At 32.6% G+C, this 22,123-nt stretch overlaps 1 protein-coding gene and 1 pseudogene across 1 annotated transcript; both read right to left on the reverse strand.

The window, feature by feature from the left end:
• Positions 1–1,447: 1,447 nt before the first annotated feature.
• LOC129880981 (transmembrane 9 superfamily member 3-like) lies at positions 1,448–8,358 on the reverse strand (annotated as a pseudogene).
• Positions 8,359–10,947: 2,589 nt separating this feature from the next.
• Positions 10,948–16,618, reverse strand: LOC129880982 (glutamate decarboxylase-like). The gene is made up of 7 exons (XM_055955264.1): positions 16,415–16,618; positions 15,623–15,827; positions 14,682–14,882; positions 13,650–13,864; positions 12,639–12,892; positions 11,690–11,742; positions 10,948–11,584 (listed from the first exon to the last, which is right to left on the reverse strand). Exons 1-7 carry the CDS (start codon positions 16,498–16,500, stop codon positions 11,105–11,107), a joined length of 1,494 nt encoding a protein of 497 aa, XP_055811239.1. The 5' UTR covers positions 16,501–16,618; the 3' UTR covers positions 10,948–11,104.
• Positions 16,619–22,123: the final 5,505 nt, after the last annotated feature.

Raw genomic sequence — 22,123 nt, forward strand, 5'->3', positions numbered from 1 at the left:
CCAAAGGGACTTGAAAAAGAAGGAGGCTCTTGGAAATCTTTTTCACCCAAGGAAGAGACAACAATTACAAGACAAAACAACATAAATCGTACCAGTAAGATGATTGAGATTCCTTCGTTTTTAATAAAATGTTTTGGGTTTGAGTTCTTAGAAAAGAAAAATATATCATTAGGAGTGTCGTCGATCTTAAAAATGGATCCTACAATGTGTGAATTTGGATTTAGCCAAATTTCAATATTGATACAGATTGTCGAGTAGGATAACATAAAAAAAAAATATTGTATACTCGCTTTGTTTCATTTTATTTATCATAGTTTGATTCGACACAAAATTTAAATTAAAATGAGAGTTTTTTATAAATGCATACAATTATATTTATTTAAAACTTAATAAAAAAAAAATTAAAGAAAGTATTAAACTATTATAACAGAAAAATATTTTTAAAATATTACATGGTGATTGGTTTTAGTGATTGCTAGTGATGATGGTTGCATGTGTCAATTGGGGATGGTATTAGCTTTGGTGGTATTGTGAGAGTATCTAATGATAATGGTGGCTGACAATAGTGATTAATGGTGTTAATTGATGGTGATGGGTTGATAGTTATGTTTTATGAAAATGATAGCTAAATGATGATGGTGAGTAATGAAGGTAATTGATGACATATTATGGTGATTTATGACTGTGATTATCTAGTGATTAGTGATTGTTGTGGTTGGTCTTAATGATTATAAATAGTGGCTAGTAATAGTGATGGTCGATTGTAGTGATTGACAGCAGTGGTGTTTGTGGCTGAAAATGATAGTTGTGAGTAGTGATAGTTGATAATGGTGGATGGCGATGATGGCGGTAGTTGATAATAATGGGTGATGATGATAACGATAAGGATGAATGGATAGAATTGGTGAACTGACATCTTTGAATAAACATCTTAGTGATAATGATTTTCATGTTACTAAAAATCATCAAAATTTATTCATACTCATTGAGTGATCATAAAAAAAAAGGCTTAATGGTGAAGATATGAATGATGAAAATTAGGACATTCATTAAATGCAAACATATAGAGGCCCATCTTTAATTAGGCATTGTAAAATTAGCCTATGGAAATAAAGCGTTCAAATTTAGTTCATGAAAATTGGATTGATTTAAACATAGTGAGTAGATCACTAATGGAAAATCATGTCACCATACTTCTAAGATTTTTTTTGTTTGATACATTACACAACAAAAAAATAAAAATTAGCAACAGACAAATTCTATATAAATAGCAAAATTCATTGCTAATCTTATTTAGTGATGAATTAGCAACAAATTATCAAAAAACAAAAAGAAAATGGAGGCCATCTCTTAAAACTTGTGATCTTATAACACTTTGCGACTATAAAAGCTTCTTGTTGAAAAATAGAAAAATGAATCATTTTTTCTAAACGGACTAATAAGAAAATAGTGTCAAGAAAAGTGGAATGGAGGATTAACAGATAAGAACTGTTGGCAATTTGAATGCACACAATCCATCCACAAGATGATCATCTTGATTTAGTAGTGTCTGATTATATAGGCATTAGCAAAATCTATATCTATAACTACAAAACTTTAAGTTTTCAGCTGTCGGAGGATCTACCGGAAACAATTTCTCTACCCCACAAAGATAGAGGTAAGGTCTGCAACTCTGTGTACATCCTATCCTCCCTAGACCCCACTTAACGGGATTACTCTGGGTATGTTGTAAAATTTTGAGCTGCAAATGCAAAATGCTAACTATATATGAAAAAAGTGCCAGTGTATGATAATACAAGCTTCCTCTCAAGAAATTGAATTCTCCTACCAAATCTGGAAAGCAGTCTTGTAAGACGTGGAATGACCACCTTAAAAACTCTACTCACATTTGATTGATCAGTATATGTGACGGACAAAGAATAGGGCAGCGCGAAAACCAACAGACCCGAGCATGAGAAAGAAACCATAGCAGATGCAAGCCATGTACCCGAAGAAGAATATGAGGTTTGCATGAAGCCTGTCATATCGGAACGTGCATAATAGTAATACAAGCAGTATCCGTAGATGAACAGCCCAGTTGATCCACCACAAAGGAAAGCCCTACACGGAGAAATAACATATAAAAGTTAAGGACTTTAAATCATCGTCAACCACCTCAAATGTATAGCGGTATGCAGAGAGATCATGAACGTAATGAATATTAATAAGTGATTCTTGCATTTCACATTATACGTAGAAATGAAGAACTAAATTGCTGATGAAGGAGCAACGTACCTCCACCACCATTCGTGATCTTCAGCAGCAAGTTGGAAGTATGTCAATGACACGGTTATAAAAGCGGTGACAATTAGAAGGATAGTGAAGACTACAAACAAGATACTGTAAATTGTGTAAATTCTGTGAACCCAAACACTTGCAAATATTTAGTAAAGTTCAATATATATGGCACTAAAAGGCAAAAACCCAGCCATTGCCATCTGAGGCAGAGTTCCACGGTACCAAGGCGATGACGGGATCTCTCTTGGATACTTGGTGGTACGACAAGGAGCTTGAAACTCAACTTTGCTGTTCTTTCCAGCTATCCCTCCCAAGACGAGCAAAGGTGACGTTACAAGAGCCCATATTAGAAAAATGACCACAATGGTTCCAAAAGGCAGTGCAGCAGTGGCAGTGTAGCTGATAGCAACGGAGTTGAGAAAGCAGAACGTGAGAAACAGGGGTCCACAAAACAAGGCCCCAGTCAATATCAAGTTTCTGACCTGCAAGGCACAAACAACACCATCATGTTATTTTGTTGCACTCACTTCCATTTTCAGCTATTGTGCTTCGTTAGCTAAGACAACAATGTACTTAACAATACAACAACAACATACATAGAGTGTATGCAGACCTTACCCCTACACACCTTGGGAGGTAGAGAGGTTGTTTTCAATAGACCCTCGGCTCAAGTAAAAGCATATTATCTTAATTAACTTGATGAAATTAGGCAAATAATACTAACCCGCAGATACTGATATAGTATAGTTCTCTTAAAAACTGATTCCAGAACTGAAACAACTTACTTCAATAAAAAAAAAACAGTTCTCTTAAAAGTTGTAACTAGTCTTGGCAATGACGAAGTATATCACATAAACTTAAACTTTTGTGTGGATGAAGTTAAAATGCCTTTTTGCAATTAAAAGTCATCAGTCAAATGGCTTCTGCACAAGGATTAACTATCACGACACCTACCATACAAAAGAGTATGCCCCCTAAAACAAGAAAGAACAAAGCTAGTACATTTTACACATTTCAACAGTTGAATAATTTACTTCAGAGACATAAAATATTGTCTTTCGTTCCCTATGGTTAACAAAAAAAGCAAGGGGACGGAATTAGACCCTTTACTACACAGGTAAGGCCTTGGGGAAACAAATCAGTCGTCTTGTTATATAACACCTTCATTTTCCCCAAAAAAAAATGCTAGAGAAGAATGATTTTACACAAATGGCAAGCAACGGATGACAAGGTACCGAAGATAGGAAAAAAAACTATAAACACAGTTTCATCCCCTACTGTGATTAAATATATAATAATCAAAACTAAGGATGATTTTCCTTTTAATTGTTCTAAAAAGTTCAGATTTAAGGGTGATAAAATTAATACTCCCTCCATTTCATTATATATACGGTATTCGCCTAGACAGAGTTTAAGGTGTTGATTTTACTTTTTATTATATTATCCAAGCTTTAAAAGTTGAATAGTTTAATGAAATTGGATTCTCAAACATTGTGTAAATACTATAATGGAAATGTTAAAACATATTGGCATGTCCCAAAACAGAAAGATTGTCATATAACAGAAAGAGTATCAATTCAAATGGAAAAGAAATGTGTTAAGAGTCATGAAAACACACCCAGTTTGTTCCTTCTAGTTGGCAGTAGAAAGCGGATGCAGTATAGCCAGAAATCCCAGATGTGAGAACATATATGACAACCAATGCAGTAAACAAAGCTCCGCGGTTGTAGGGATAGAAAACACCAACAAGTACAAGAATGAAAATATAGATGGTCCTGGAAATTAAGTGGATAAAGAACATTAGAGACATGCATGCTTGAGATTACAATTTTTCAAGATAAAATATACTTACATCGTAAAAAGTTGGGTACCAGAACCAAGTGCTGCAGCCAACAAAGATTTGTACTTTGGATACCTAAAAACATCACCGTGAATGTATTTCCACCCAGTTTCTTCTTGGTCATCAGCTGCCTCCTCATCACGTGCATACCTTGAATATTGAGTAAGAAATATTTGACATGAAGACACAAAAGAGAAAACTTATTCTGAAGAACAACAATGTAGGCAAACAAACCGTGCTAACTAAATTACCACTTACTTGACAAAGTCATTCTTAAGGACGCGCATTAGAATTGTGGCAAGAAAACCAGTTAATAGAAGAATTGTCACACAGAAGTTGATAATTGAGAACCAATGGATTTCCAAGTGATGTGGCAATGATGAAGACTGAGAGTATTTTTCCATCCTCTTCTCAAAAGGAGTAGTTGTCTCCTTCCATTTCACGGAGTACATGAAGTCAACATTTACTTCCTTGTCTTCTGTGATATCTACCAGGGCATTAGGATTAGTTCGTGCATTGATCTCAACCACACGATCATTGTTGAAAAAGATCTCGAAATGGAGATGTTTAAACAGGTAATATTTGTACTCGTGAGGATCTGTTTTTTCCTCCTTATCAACTTTCCCTAAGAAACCCCAAATGGGCAAGTCATCATTTGGAAGTAATAGTCCTTAGCAACGGCACTACGGAATTGAGAAACTTCTTCCTTGGATAACTTCTTTTTGCACACTATTTCTGAGTCCTTGTTGTACATAAAGTCGAGCTTGTAAGGAGCACTGACCAATCGATCACCATTCAAGACTTCACCAAGAGCTTCCTTTTTCTCAGTCACATGAGCTGCAAAACATCCTTCAGTAAGCTTGAAATTCAAAATCCACAGAGTGACTTAAACGAAGGAAACTACTACATTGACTGCATACCTGGTGCACAGAAAGGAAGATCAAAGAAACGGTATGTTTCACTGGAATGAAAAATGCAAAAAGAGAACAATTCATGAGCTATTTCACAGACAAAAAGAACATACAAAAAATATGCAATGCAAATATATTAGTTTTTAATCAATTTCAACACATAAAGTTGTGACAGAAGGATAAAAGATTTTGTAAGTACATCAATCTCCAATTTGTTAATTTGTTAAAAACCATTGTTCTTCACTCTAGGCTTTGGATCCATCATTCATTATCTACATCTATCTGCCTGGACTTTCAGAAAGGAAAAATGAACAGACTTGTTCAACAATGATTCATAGAAAAAAAGGAAAGTGCATGTTGGAGATACAAGGACAAGACAAATGCAAAAACAACTACACTCCATGGGCCAATCATGATTGTCGGGTTTAATTTTTCAAGAGTCGGACAAATCTTTCTTTTTGACCAAGACATTTATAGTTGTTTGAATTATTTTGAATGTGAAGTTTGTAGTTTGTACTATTATGAGGTGATTATTGCCAAAAGGCAAACTACAAGAACCACTTATAGTATATATAACTGCCAATTAGAGGTCACCTCAATCTTACAAATTACAATTACTCCCATTTGTTACACCACAAGCAAGTGACTGTGGGCATCTTGCCTTACATACCATCTGCATTTATCTCATGTTTTCTTCTTCGATTGTACTTAAGTTTGCTCAAATATCCATGTACATAGACACACTCTTTTTTTTTTCTTTCTTTTTCTTGTATAATATAATACCAACATGAAGAAAGCCATCTGCATTTATCTCATGTTTTCTTCTTCGATTGTACTTAAGTTTGCTCAAATATCCATGTATGTAGACACACTCTTTTTTTTTCTTTCTTTTTCTTGTATAATATTAATACCAACATGAAGAAAGCCATCTGCATTTATCTCATGTTTTCTTCTTCGATTGTACTTAAGTTTGCTCAAATATCCATGTACGTAGACAAACTGTTTTTTTTTTCTTTTTCTTGCATAATATAATACCAATATGAAGAAAGAAATTTTTTGAAGTCCTCTAACAACTTATGTAGCACTTCGTTATTAAAATTCCATTAGAAGGACAAATTCGGATCAATCTAAGGCAAAAGTTGGAGGTGACTGCTTTGTTAAACTTTTATCAATCTTCATGAAGAGTCAAAAAGCATTCATACGTCAACAGTCATACATACGGAAAAATATATAACTTTCCAGATGACTTGAGCCAGTAAACTTATTGTCCACCTAAAGTTGCATCATCACTCTCTTTATCTTGATATACTTGAGTAATCGAAGATAAGACACCTTTTATTTGATGAAGTCAGCCACATTCGATGCAGTACTCCAGATCGTTGCAATACTCTGTTTCCTCTAAGAAGATACTACATAAAGATCCAGTCTTAAAATCTAAATATACTAATTTCTTATCTTTAGCTCTTTTCTAGGATACAGAAATAGCAAGGTTAGCTCATCAATTCTATCAGGTACTTCAACTGAATCTCCACCAACTAGTTGTATACAAAGAGAAATTCATCAAATCTGTCCAGCACCATTAACTCATTAACAATGGAGGATCTAGAGTGTCACCTAAGTTCACGTAAACTCAGTACCTTTTGTCCGGATTCTGTATATGCATTAAGAATTAACTCAATATTTATAAATATTTGAATTCTGAACCCAACACAATTACTATTGGATATTAATTTGAAACCGTTGCCGGAACCTATAAACTTCATATCCTAAATCCACCTATCATTAACCAAGGACATTATAGCTTTGGCTCGGAACTATGCACCCTGCTATTATTGAACATTAACTTGAGGTCGCAATAAAAAACCATAAACTTCAAATCCTGAATTTATTTCTGCTCATTAATCAAGGACATTATAACTCCGGCTCAGGACTATGCACATATGTATACACACCAGAAAATGCAAACATACATATATCTACTGTATGTATCAACACATACACACCATAAACTACTTCATTTTATTTTTTTGATAACCATGATGTCCGAACCACCTTGCATGCACTTCAACTACTTCCACGAGAGACCTTCCACCTCCCACCATCAACAGATAAAATCCATCTAAACATCCACCACCACAAACTAGATCATTTTTTTTTATAACCGTGATGTCCAAACCAGTTTGGTCGCAGCTCAACTAATTCCACGATATACCTCCCACCAGTAATAGATAGCAGGTAAACTCTATCCATTTTAACATCCAACACCACAAACTACTTTATTTTATTTTATGCCCAAACCACCTTGCACGCACATCGACTAATTCCACGAGATACCTTCCACCTCCCACTAGAAACAGGTACCAGGTAAACTCTATCCATTTTAACATCCACCACAACAAACTAGTTCATTTTTTTTATAACCGTGATATCCGAACCAGTTTGGTCGCAACTAGCCTAATTTCACGATATATCTTCCACCTCCCACCAGTAACAGGTACCAGGTAAACTCTATTCATTTTAACATTCACCACCACAAACTAGTTCATTTTTTTTATAACCGTGATGGCCAAACCAGTTTGGTCGCAACTCCACTAATTCCAGAATATACTTTTCACCTCCCACTAGCAACAGATACTAGGTAAACTCTATCCATTTTAACATCCACCACCACAAACTAGTTCATGTTTTTTATAACTGTGATGTTTGAATCAGTTTGGTCGCAACTCGACTAATTCCATGCGATACCTTACACCTCCCACCATCAACAGATACCAGGTAAACTCTATCCATTTTAACTTCCACCACCACAAACTAGTTCATTTTTTCCATAACCTTGATGTCCGAACCAGTTTGGTTGCAACTCGACTAATTACAACATATACCTTCCACCTTCCACCAGCAATACAACTCTTATATATTTTTTAACATCCACCGAAGCTCTCTGTGTACAAAAACATACTACATTTAACCAAGAAAAGCACAAATATTACGTAACTCGATCATAAAACAATCAAATTTACACAAAATGTCAATTCAGCTTCACATTATCCATTTACAAAAAAATGTTTAGCTCAAATATACAAACACTACCTTGGATTATGGAAAGGACCAACCTTGTTAGCATACATAGGAACCTGATCTCCGGCCTTATACTTGTGATCGGAACCGTCCGATCTCGCCGGAGTAACACAACAACACAAAACAATCAAAACGACGACGTAACAAGTCATCTTAATCTCCATTTTCGTCACTATAGTTCTATACATTAATGTACATACATACATATATATATATACACTTCGTGTGTATGTATATATGGTTAGATATAGAGAATTTTGGGGGTGGCTGGGGTGAAGGGGGTGGGGGTAGGGGGTAGGGGAGCTCAGATCTCAATCTCCGTTCAGTAGAAAAGGGTAATTTCGGAACTGTGCAATGAAACGTGGGAGAAATAGTTTGATTTTTAATTTTGGGGGGGGGGGGGAAATTTTTTTTCAATAAATTGATATAGATTAAATTTATTAATTTACTAACATGTATTGTGGTACAGTGGTGGGACTACTTCATCTTTAATCAGAGGTTGAATTTGAGCCCTCCGTATGGAGAAACTCTTGTTGGGGGCGCCACCCCCGAATGGATCCTGCAGTGCGCGATGTGGATTTAGTTGTAGTTTCAAAATGAGCTTCGAACACCGAATGAGAAACTAAAAAAAAAGGAAATAGAATGTAGTAAAATAACTAATGCCACAACATTTGATCCTTTGAGTGTCTCGATGATAAAAATAAAGAAAAAGCGATGATTTTTAACATATTCTTGAACAAAAAACTAATTCTTTACCAAAGGACATTATCGATGAAGGGCTTACAAACGAGAGCAACTTTCTATTCTAGTTGTTATCTTTCGATGCTATTTTTTCAGTATTATTGAATAGTATGACATGGCTGAACGCATAGATAGGTCCTTGAACTTGATTGGTTTTTCCTCTCAGGAACCTCAACTATGCTGTTTTCCTATTGAACCTCTGAACCATACATAATTTGTACCATTTAAACATTCATTGTTGATATTGCATAAAACATTTTATCACATTTGAAGAGCGCGTGAAAATGATTTAAAAGGGCTGATGTGGAATCCATTTGGGGATGTAAGGGGCTGATGTGGAATCCATTTTGGGATGTAAGGAGCTGATATGGAATCCATTAAATGTGTTATCACATATGAAGAGCACGTGAAAAGAAAGACCGTTACATCCCAAAATGGATTCCACATCAACTTCTTTAAATCATTTTTATGCGCTCTTCAAATGTGATAAAATATTTTAGGCAATGTTAGCAATGAATGTTTAAAAGGTACAAACTATGTATGATTCAGGGGTTCAATAGGAAGACATCATAGTTAAAGTACCTGAGAGGAAAAATCAATCAAATACGAGGGGCTATCTATGTGTTCGGCCTAGATTCATTGAATATGTTAGTAAAGCATGGGGGGCAGTTACTTTCTTTTATCTCACTTGCCACAGTACTACATATTATTGGGCAACGAAACTTACATTTGTTCACTAAATTAAACCACAGGATTCTTCTCTACCTGTAAAGAAAAAATGGAATTGAGGTCCTAAGCACCAACAGAAAAGGTGAAATTTTGTCTTTGACATTATAAATTAATTTCATAAGGTTGAATTTTCTTCAAAATATAATAACTTAATGTATTTATTTTTCCTCTTCTATGATTAATATTTGTACATTTTTTATTTTTTCAACTCCATTTGAAGAATAGCTAATTTCTTCTTTGATCATATTTTTCTTAAATACTTTATTAATATTTTAAATTATTATTTTAACTAATTCTAGTATTTTATATATATAATTTTTCAAATGTACGGGTCATTTCAACAAATTTGGGGGCCTAAAGTCAAATTTCATAAAGAGACCTTAGTTTTTTTAGTTGACATATAAAAATTGAATAATTATAACATGCTCAATATAATCCTACAAATGAGGTCTGGAAAGGTGGATATACGTGGACATTATGAAGTAACAATATAAACAATGTAAATTTTCAATAAAAAATATATAATATATAGTTAGAATAAATAAAACCTGACTCAAAAATTTGAAAAGCTTATATAATGATATCGAAATAATGTTGCACTGAATTTGATAAGTTGATATAATGATATTAAAATAGTGTTGATTAGTTTTAGTGCTTGAAATTTGAAGAAGATACCAAAAAACAAATTTGATCCCCTTATAAATACATAGTGATAGATTTAGCATATAGAAGGTTTGACCGTTTGAGAGACTCTAGAAAATTCAATAATGAGAGAATAAAAATAATGAAAGAGGAATAAAAAAGTTAAATATAAGAATAATAATGTTGGTTCATGATAATCGTCATAATATAAACAAGGCAACAAAATAGATAGTCACATAAGAAACGATGCAATAATTATCTAATACTATTCCATTTTGAATTATTACAGCAGTCTTTATATTGAATTAGGTAAAAGATTATTATATTTTCTACCCAAAAAGTTTTTTTCAAATTTATCAATACATGAGATATTTTTAAATATATATATCTTTTGAGATATTTTTCATTGTTCCCTTGGACAATTTGCTCCTCGGGACGGGAGTGGAGGACGGTCCTACGCGCAGGCAACAACAGCACCCGCTCTACGAAGACGGAATCGAATCTTTCAATTAGACGTTAGGTGCTTTAGCAAGAAAAGCCCATCGAATCTTCCTAAGTTATGAAGGGAAATTGTTAGGACGGCCAAATCCTAATTTCGTTTTGCTTCTCCCGATCGTCGAGCCTGATCCACGACATCACGCTAAACCTAAGTATTTTGAATCATCATGCTCCGAATCGAAATAGATGATGTAGACTACTTATTTGAAAATTAGCACTTAAAACATAATAAACCAAACAAAAGTAAATTTTTCTTTTCCAAAAGGTGTCAAAGCACCTCCAAAAGAAAACAAATTACACCAAAAGAAGTCCAAACTCAATTGAACCTTCAAAATACATTAGCACTAAAACACACAAAAGAAAAACAAGAGCAAAGTAAACTCTCTTTTTAACATATTACATTTTTGGTCTTCTGTTTTTCAGCAACAAACTTCTTCCATACATTGGTTATTTCCAATTGCACTTCCATGGCTGATTTCTTATGCCCTGATCCACCTTCACTCTCCTCGGTCGCGGCTAACTTAGCTGAGACTCTGGCTGGGAGAGTGTCGAGCTCGTGGAGGACTTTTTCAATATCCGTCACGAGTCTCTCAGCTAGTGTCCGGGAAAAATCTTCCCGAATCACAACTCTAAGCACGGTCACGTGCTCAGCATTGGGTGGCATAGTGTAAGCTGGCACGATCCACCCAAACCTCCTAAGGTGATCAGAAATTTCGAATTCATTGTGTCTGCTGTTGTCTTTTAGAGAAAATGCTACTAATGGGACTCCAATTTCTTTGGAAACTATGTTGAATCTTCCTGTCTTTTCAAGTCCTTCTCTTAATACCTTTGCATTTTCTTGACAATTCTCCATAACATTCTTGTATCCCTAGTTAATAACATAATTCATAATCGTAATTAATTATTAGAATAATAATCTTGAGGTTAAAAAGATATATTTTTTATGATTAATAGTTCATAAGTTTGAGCTTACCTCATAACCTAAACGAATAAGTTGATAATATTGTGCAATTACTTGGCTAGAACCTGCAAGTAAAGAGAAATCAGAAGTTTTAACTTTTATATACCAACTCTAGAAGAACTTTTATGCTATCAATTTGTAAAAAAAAAAAAAGATAATATCGAAAAAGGGGTAGTTAAGTAACGAATTAATAAACTAGTTGAAGTATCATAATTGTGTAAAAAATTGTATATTTTCATTTCATTCCATCACATCAAGCATCAAATTGCTTTATTAGATTGTACCCTTTAAATAATACAAGGATAATAGCACTTCTGGTCCCTCGATAATTGATAAATTCTGATTTTGATCCTTATGAAGTATGACTCACACATCTGACCTTTAATTAATTTAAATGCATAAAAAAATTATTCTCTGTGACGTATGACTCAATGCATCTAACCTTCAATCAATTAAAATGTATGGATTTAATCCCTTTATGTAAAAGTATGTTATATTTAAACTATTTGAAAAGTATATTACTATCAAATATAGAGTAACAATACTAGTTTAACATACACGTGATAATTAAATGGTGGAAAGGTTATTAATTCTGAAACTTTTTATAAAGATTCATATCTACGTAATGGGATCAAAAGTGCATATTTCAATTGTAATTGGAGGTTAAATGTCAGGATATCATAATGACTAAAAATAAAAATTATCAATAACTTGAGAACCAAAAGTGATATATTAACCCTGGAATAAAAAGACATACTAGTTAGGTATTTTTAAAACAATCGTCATTTATAATAATATTTTAATATAATGATCATATTTTATGTTGACTTAGTTTTTCATATTATATTATATGTTCTCTTTTAACAGTGTGACAGTAATATGTTCATGATCTTTAAGATTTTGTGAATTATGTATTGAGAACATTTTCATAAAGATGAACATAATTTAATTTAATTATTACCTTTAGAGAAGTTAAGTGTGAAAGTAGGTTGATCAGCACCAAGATAATTGATGTGGAAAATAAGTTCTTCAGGCAAATCTTCTTTGCTCCTCCAAATAACCCAACCAATACCAGCATAAACAAGACCATATTTGTGTCCACTTACATTAATACTTTTCACTAATGGTAGTCTAAAATCCCATTCAATTTCTGGATAGATAAATGGGGCAATGAATCCACCACTTGCTGCATCCACATGAATTGGAGTATCCCACCTGTTAAATTAATAACAATTATCAAGTATTAATTAGTAATAAACAACAACAATAATATACTCAGTGTAATCACATAATTAGCGGGATCTGAAAAGGCTAACATTGACCTTACTTTTATCTTTGTGAGGTAGAGAGGTTGTTTCCGATAGACCTTTTGGCTCAAAAACTTAGTTATAAACATGAATTAGAAATATGTTATATACAGGATTACTATTTAAAAATAAATATACTATCAGATCATCCAAAATATATAGTTAAGCCTCTTTAAATATGAGATTTATAATCTTAAGAATATATAAGACATACTAACAATTATAATTATAAGTAATTTACAGTGTATATAACATACACTCTGATAATATTCACTAGAACTTGAGTTAATTTCAAGTATATATGATTATTAAGCTTTATACACTAGCTAGTAGTTATTTTCATGGAGTATATATAAAGGCGGATTCAAGATTTGAACACTATGTGTTTAAATTTGAAATTCACAAAGCATATTCCATTTACTAAGTTTCAAATCTATAACTCATACTTATTTAACTAATTTTTTAGTATATATCTAAAATTTGAGCCAAAGTTACTGAAGTTTAAAATGAACCTGTAACTTAACAAGTCTCTACATTGACCTCCGTTTTTACCACAAATTATATGATATGTATGTGTGTATACCGCAAGAGAGTCGGTATGAACTTTTTTCATCGAAGAATTGCACTGTATATAAAATTAGAACATGGAAGATGAGATAAGTTACCCAGTTTCTTTGTTCTTCTCAACCAAGAGATCATTCAAACGTTTGACATCTTCAAATTCTCCATTAAGTGTGGAACCCAAAATAGCAGCGACACAGATAGTGTTTTCATCAACCATTTCCACAGCTTTCTCAGGGTCCATCACATAGTACCCATCCTCTAATTTCACTTCTTTTAATTCTACTTCAAAGTATCTTGCAAATTTCTCCCAGCATACCTGTAAAATTAAGGATTTAAGTTATATGCATCAAAAAGCGTAAAAATATTATTTTTAATATTGGTGCAATTTAACCAGCTATAATAGGTTATTATTACTCTATTTTTTATGTTATCCTATCAAATTTGATATAAAAAGCTGCCTATTATCAGGGGCGAATTTATGCACTAAAATTGGGGCACGTGCATACGTTGTCTTTCTGTAAAACTAGGTATTTTATGTATATATTTTTTAAAATTGATATAATATTATCTACTGACTTTCATCCCACAAAAGCTAAATGGTACACTTGATTGAATGTTGTGTTGTATACCTAAAGAATTAGCGATCAATTCCCACTTAAAAAATATTTTTTCCTCTTTTTTTAGTAGTACACCTATGTTCTACGACTCCTAGATATGTCTCTTACAAGTTACTTAACATGGTGGTATATCGAAACAATATAGTATATATTATCCACTTATTATACATTTTTTCAAAAGTTTTGTATATAATGAGTCTACACCAATGACATTTACAAACATATACGACTAGGCAGGTGAAGTGTTTTTTAGTTGTCTGGCTAAAAATGTTAAGATGCTCCAATATTTTATGGAAAAAGGAAACGGATTTTGTACACAGTATAATCATCATCTGAGAAAACAGACGGCGACAATTGTATAATGTATGTGTATATGTATGCAACATGTATAATTTATGTATCATAGATGTATATTGACTAGCGACTGCAATTATTTTTTACCAAACGTGTAACTGCCCCAAAAGAGAGATTGTAAGAGTAAGCTCAAAAACAATGGGCTTTTAATGGAGAACATACCTGGACATTGGCCCCAGTAACAATATTGGGCTTGTCATGGGGCTTTCCTTGGGCCTTCATTTTGTTTTGCCATTTTCTCTTAAAGGCTAATCCAGCAAGCATAATGGCTTCTGAGGATCCAACAGTTCCAACTCCAACAGCAGCCTCTCCCTCTCCCAATGGTGCATTAAATAAATGGGCTATCATGTTTACACATCGATTCTGCAATTTAATTAATTTAGAAAAAAATTGCTTTGAAAAATGAAGATAATGTGGGAGCTGAGGTAGCAGATATTCAATGAAATGATTGAGGTGTGTGTAGAATGACTCAATCAAATATGAAAAGACAACGTGAGAGATCACATATAATGGATGGAATAATCGAACATAATATTTTGAAAATTAAGACAAAGTGAGAGATCACATATACACTATGAAATAATCAATGTGAGTGCAACTAAGTAGATATATTTTAAAAGAAATAAAATAATTATGTGAGCTGGATATTTGATGAAATAATTCATGAGGTCTGCAATAATCAGACTCAATCAAACATAACATTTTGAAAAGACAGGGTGAAAGATCACATATAGTCGATTAAATAACTGAAGTGTGTGCAAACTAACCAAAAAAAAAGAAGAGAGAATGTGCTTGAAGCTCAGTGATGACAGTATTTTGAGGGGAAAAAACGTGAAGACAATAAATATTAGATGAAATAATTGATGTGAGCACAAACAGACTCGATCAAACACAACTTTTTGAAAGAAATAAATTTATTGTTCTCGATAGATATTCGATGAAATAATTCAAGAGGTGTGGACAAATTGACTCGATCAAACACAATTTTTTAAAAAGACATTAATGTAATAGATCTCATATACTCTATGAAATAATTAACGTGTGCGCAAGCTGATCTGGTGAAACGTAATGTTGAAAAAGAAGAAAAAAAATAGACAACTTGCCTGAAGCTCAGTGGTGACAGGGTATTCATCCATGTCAACATAGTTCTTGTTAATTGAATCCATGATTAGCTTATCACACTCTGGTTCCATCCATGTTGTCACAAATGAAGCTAAATTTAACCTTGGGTTTCCATCCAACATTAACTCATCGTTTATTATTTGATATGCTGCGTCCTTTGGTATCGAATTTTCCGGAATCTTAAACCTAATAAAAATATCTCAAAATATAAATTAATAATAATAATAATAATAGAGTTTTAAATATTTTTCAAGAATCTGAAATCCCAAGAAAAGAAATGATTGTTAAATTAGAGACGACACTAGGAATTCCCCTAAATATGTTCATGAACTTCCACAGAAGGCCAAGTTGACCAAAAGGATTCGAAATTCAAACAAATTGCATAAGCAATAATAGATCTGAATGAGATTTTGAGAAGAATTACTCTCTGGATATATAGCACAATATAGTAAAACTTGTAAGTTGTGTTTGGAGGGTCGGAGTGGGGGTGGGTGTTTTTGTCTATTGTTGGACGGAGAATGAGTTAAAGTATAGTGTCGTTTTTACTAATATAATTTCGAGTTGGTAATTATATATGAAGCTGGCAGACTTAGGTTCAACACCAACATAAGGGCGAAAGGGAAAAGAATAATGTTTGATGTGAACAAATGCAAACATGCATTTCGTTAAGAAAACAAAACAGAAAGCCACTTGATTGAAAAAAGAAACTCAACTTTCAAAATTCAAGATTAGGTGATCATTCAAAAAAAAAATTGTATAATAAATTAATTTACCGAGGAAGAGAAACTCGGACATAGCGTGAAGCGAAGGTAGAGTGGACGGAGAGATCGGTCTCCGAGGTGGCCTTGGATAGAACCATGGTGGTGGACGGAGGAGAGAGGAGAGAAAGAGAGTGTATTTTTCTTTCTTCTCAAGAAGGAACTAATTGAGAGAATTAATTTCTTCTTTCGTTCCTTCGTTGGAGAAAAAAGGGTCGATAAGAGGTTACTATTTATAAACAAAAAAAATAGGGTGCAAAGGATAGGCATATTTATAGGAATTCTTTTTTTATTTTTAAAGGGATAGAGAGACTATAGTAAAAATAGAGGAGATGGTGTAATAAGTTTACTAGTGAAGTAGCATGAAATTCTCTAAATTAATTTGTTTTGGTTTATGATTTAAATTTTAAAATTTTATTTCCTATTTAAAAAAAATTGCGCCGTTTTTTCTTCTCTAAGATTTTATTAAAATTTTGAATGGTTTCATATATAAATCTAAAGCCAATATTTTTTTTCTTTTTTTCGTGTTCAAGATAGTCTGGTGCACTAAGCTTCAATTATATACTGAATTTGGAGAAAAGTCAAACTATAAAGATCTTTTGTACGTAGTTTTACCATGCATTTTTATAAGAGATATGTTTCCACATTTTAAACCGATCTCCTAATCGCATGAGAGTAACTATATTAGTTTAATATTTGTTGTAGTTTGGATGTTTTGAGGTATTTTATAAAGTGTTTGTTGTCTTCCACTAATATAAACAATAAGACATAGGACAAATAATTAAGAAAAACTCACCGACTTTATTTCTTTGTTTTTGCTTATCTTTCATAATTTTTGTTCGACTTTATTGACTATTCCAACGCGTTTCTAACGTTCTTCATTGTGCTTTCCAAAAATACCTAGTATTTTTATTAATCTAGTTTGTATCAATAGTAGCTTGAACAATTTAATATATTGACTTTCATAATGTGGAAACATGTCATTGATTAAGTACGAAGCAATTGATTCAACCAATGAAATGACGTTGAGAAAAGTCAACTTATGTTTGCTATATTAAAAAACAAATATTCAATTTTTACTTGTTTAGTTTTTTTAAAAAAAAGAAATAATTTATTTTTTATACCTATTGTACCTTATTATTGAGTATTAATTTCCATTTCATATTTCAATAATTTAGACTTATGCTAGACAACTTATAGAAGTAATAATTAAAATAATATAATAAAATTATCATTTTATTTATTATTTTTTAAAAGATGTGTCAAGACATACACAAATAAATATGAATGAAAGGAGTAAATATTAAAGAAACAAAAGAACATACTAAAAGAAAATAATTAGTTTGAACGATTCATACTATAAATGAAATGCATAGACATGCGACTTTATTAAACATGCTGAGATCAAGTGAACTTATTATTATTTTCCACAGAATATTCTTCAATTAATTATCAGATATATTATAACCCAACTACCAATCACTCAATAAGACAATGCAGAGTACTTCTCTCAAGTTTTTGGACAGTTCAAGTTAATGTTTTTAAAATTAATCCCACTAATATAATGAGAGTTGATTTTTCAGAGTATTATTTTAGAAAATTACTTTTTCTATTAAAGAACATTGAAATCAATAAAAAAATAATTTTTTGAGATAATTATTATTAATTAAATGATCATATGAAAAATTAATCCATATAACGAAGAAACTAACTTGGAATCTCCATTGAGTTAATTATTCCAATGATTTTGAAATATTAAAGATAAGAAGGCCCGCATATGGATTATCATTTGATAAGAAGGTGTCACCATAACTTAAAGTCAGGCTCTACAAAGTGGTGACTATATCAAAGATGTTGTATGGGCCGGAGTGACCAATCAAGAACTCTCACATTCAGAAGATGATTACGAAAAAATGAGAATCTTATGATGGATGTGTGGCATATTAAGAAAGATAGAATTAGAAATGAAAATATCTGAGACAAGGTAGGAGTGACCTCGATCGAGGACAAGATGTGTAAAGCGGCGCTAAGATGATTTAAGTATATTATGAAAAAAAAATGTACGGTTGCCCCAATGGGAAGGTGTGAGAGGTTGGCTAGGGATGATTTTCGAAGAGGTAGAGGCAGGTCGAAGAAGTATTGAGGAGAGGTGACTAGACAGGACATGATGCAATTGTAACTTACTGAGGACATGACCTTAGATAAGACGTTGCAGAGGACACGAATTATGATAGAAGGTTAGTAGGTAGTACAATATTGTCTTGCTTATCCTTCCATACAAATAGTCGTAGTATGTCTCATGTAGTTTCTTGTCCTTCGCGTTCTACTACAATCTTATGTCTCTTGTACTTCAATATATTTTGTTTTTTGTTATAAATAAACTAACTTAGCTAATTGATAAGAAGGAGTAATAGAAAGAGAGAGATTTTAGAAAAAATGGAGTCTATATTCGTTCCTTTCATTTCGTAGAATTAATGTCTTTTTATAGGCAAATTACATAGAAAAAATAGCGAGCTACAATGTAAAAATGAGTGAATTTACTGTTCATCTACAGTGAAAATACTATTCACTACAGTGAAAGTGGATCCCACCGACATCCACTTTTGACTATTTTTTCAACACTCCCCCTTAGATATTCATGTACAAAAGAAAAATTCTAGTGAAAGAACAAATATCTTGAACACCCATAGATATTGTATCTCGTTAAAACCTTATTAGGAAAAATTCAATAGGAAAAAGCCTAATGAAGGAAAAAGAGTATACACATCTGATAATATACCTTGAGTGCTGGCTCATTAAAAACCTTGCTAGAAAAATCCAGTGAGACAAAACCTAGACTAAGGAAAAAAGAGTGCAGTGCGTATCATTTTTTATTTTTATTTTTTTGGTTTTGTTGTTGGGGGAGGGATGTGATTTCACACTTTTGTGTGGGTGTTAGTTATTACACAATGACACCAAATTAAATAAATAAAATAGTGAATATATCTGCTAAATTATCACTTGAACGAACTTGTTGACATCTATTTCACATTTCTTTTGAAGATCATAGGTAAAGAAGAATTTTGGTGAAATATGTTTTGTTCTTTCTCTTTTGATGTATCCTCCCTTTAATTGAGTTATACATACAACATTGTCTTCATACAATATTGTTGGAGTGTCTCTTGTCAAAAAAAACCACATGTTTCTTGAATGTGTTGAGTTCTTGATTTTAACTAAATGTATTCCCAACTTGCTTCATGATTGGCTATTATCTCTGAATGATTTGAAGAAGTAGCAATCATAGTTTGCTTTGTTGAACGCCACAATATAGCTGTACCACCATATGTAAATAAGTAGTCTGTCTGCAATCGATATTTATGGGATCAGACAAATATCCTGCATCTGCATAACCAATCAATTCTGACGTGGATTCATTTGAGTAAAACAATCCAATTTATGTGATCCCTCGGAGGTATCTCAATATATGCTTAATTCTATTTCAATGTCTTCGCGTTGGGAAAGAACTAAATCTTGCTAGCAAGTTTACTGAGAAAGCTATATCTGGTCTAGAATTATTGGCAAAATACATTAATACACCAATTGCACTAAGATATGGCATTTCATCACTAATAAGCTATTCATCATTTTCATGAGATTGAAATAGATCTTTATTAATATCAAGAGATCTCACAATCAGTGGGGTACTCAGTGGTTGTGCTTTATCAATGTAAAATCTCCTTAAAATATTTTCTGTATATGTTGATTGATGAACAAATATCTCATTTGCAAAATATTCAATTTGTAGATCAAGACAAAATTTTGTCTTTCCGAGCCCTTTCATTTTCGAATTCCTTTTTTAGACATTTTATTGTCTTTGAAAGTTCTTCAGCAGTTTCGATGATATTTAAATTATTAACATATACTGTTATTATAACAAATTTAGATTCAAACCTTTCATACAGACACAAGGGAAAATTAGATCATTTTTATATCCTTTTTTAGCAAATATTCGCTAAGACGATTGTACCATATTCGCCCTCACTGTTTTAGCCCGTATAAAGATTTTTGAAGTTTTATTGAACAAGTTTCTCGGGAATATTTATATATTTCAGGCATTTTAAATCCTTCAGGAATATCATTAAAATATCATTATCCAAAAAACCATATAAATAGGCGTAACAACATCCATCAGATGCATGCCAAGTTTTTCATGAGCTGCCAGATTTATAATATACCTGAAAGTGATTGCATCCACCACAAGAGAATATGTTTCCATATATTCAATGTCGGGTCTTTGCAAAAAAAATTGTGCCACAAATCGTGCTTTATATCTTATGACTTCATTTTTCTCATTTCTTTTTCGCACAAAGACTCATTTGTACCCCACTGTTTTATACCTTTAGGTGTTCGGATTATCAGTCCAAAAATTTCACGTTTTTCAAGCGAAGCTAATTCAACTTGAATTGCATCTTTCCATTTTGGCCAATTATTCCTCTGTCTACATTCATCGACAGATTTTGGTTCGAGATTCCCATTTTGTTGTATTATTTCAATAGCAACATTATAAGCAAAATTATTTTCGACAATTACATTATTTCGGTTCCATATTTTTCCTGATAAGACATAATTTATTGAAATTTTTTTATCATTTTCAGGTGTCTTAACCTCTTCCAAGATCTTATCAATTGTTATGTCTCATCGCTCTTCTTGAGCAAGTTCTTTCATATCATGATCATCTAGATTGTTTGCTCCTTTTCTTTTTCGAGAATTTTTATCTTTGGAACCGATCGGTCTACCACGTTTTAAATGTGATTTAGACTCATTTGCATTAATTAATTGTCCTACTGGGACATCAACTCGAATTGGAGCATTAGCAGCTAGAATATGAAATTTAGCAACTCTTGATAGGGCAGTGAATGCATCTGGCAGTTGATTTGCAATATTTTGCAAATGAATTATCTTTTGAATTTCCAGTTCACATTTATTTGTACGAGGATCTAAATGAGATAGTGATAATGCATTCCAATCTATTTCTCTTTTCAGCTGTTTATTTTCTCCCCCTAATGTTGGATATACTGATTCATTAAAATGAAAAATCAACAAATCTTGCCTTAAATAAATTTCCTGTCATAGGTTCCAAATATTTTATGATAGAAGGAGATTCATACCCAACATATATCCTCAATCTTCTTTGGAGTCCCATTTTTGTGCGTTGTGATGGAGCAATTGGAACATATACTGCACATCCAAATATTCTAAGATGGGAAATGTTCGGCTCCTGATCAAAAGCCAGTTGTAATGGGAAGACTTCATGATAACTTATGGGTCTGATCCGCACAAGACTTGCTGCATGCAAAATAGCATGACCCCATAATGAAATGAGAAGTTTTGTTCTCATAAGCATTGGTCTAGCAATTAATTGGAGATATGTAATTAATGATTCCGCTAGGTAATTTTGGGTATGAACATGAGCAACCGGATGTTCAACTATTATCCTAGTGAATAAAGAATAATCATTAAGTGGTTGAGATGTGAACTCGCCAGCATTATCAAGATGAATTGTCTTTATTGCATAATCTGAAAATTGTGCTCTTAACTTGATTATTTGAGCAAGTAATCTCGTAAATGTCATATTACGAGTTGATAATAAACACACATGTGACCATCTTGTAGATGTATTTATTAAAACCATATAATATTTAAATGGTCCATATGATGGGTGAATGAGCCCACATATATCACCCT

The sequence above is a fragment of the Solanum dulcamara genome, chromosome 2, assembly GCF_947179165.1.
Source record: "Solanum dulcamara chromosome 2, daSolDulc1.2, whole genome shotgun sequence".
NCBI classification, from domain to species: Eukaryota; Viridiplantae; Streptophyta; class Magnoliopsida; order Solanales; family Solanaceae; genus Solanum; species Solanum dulcamara.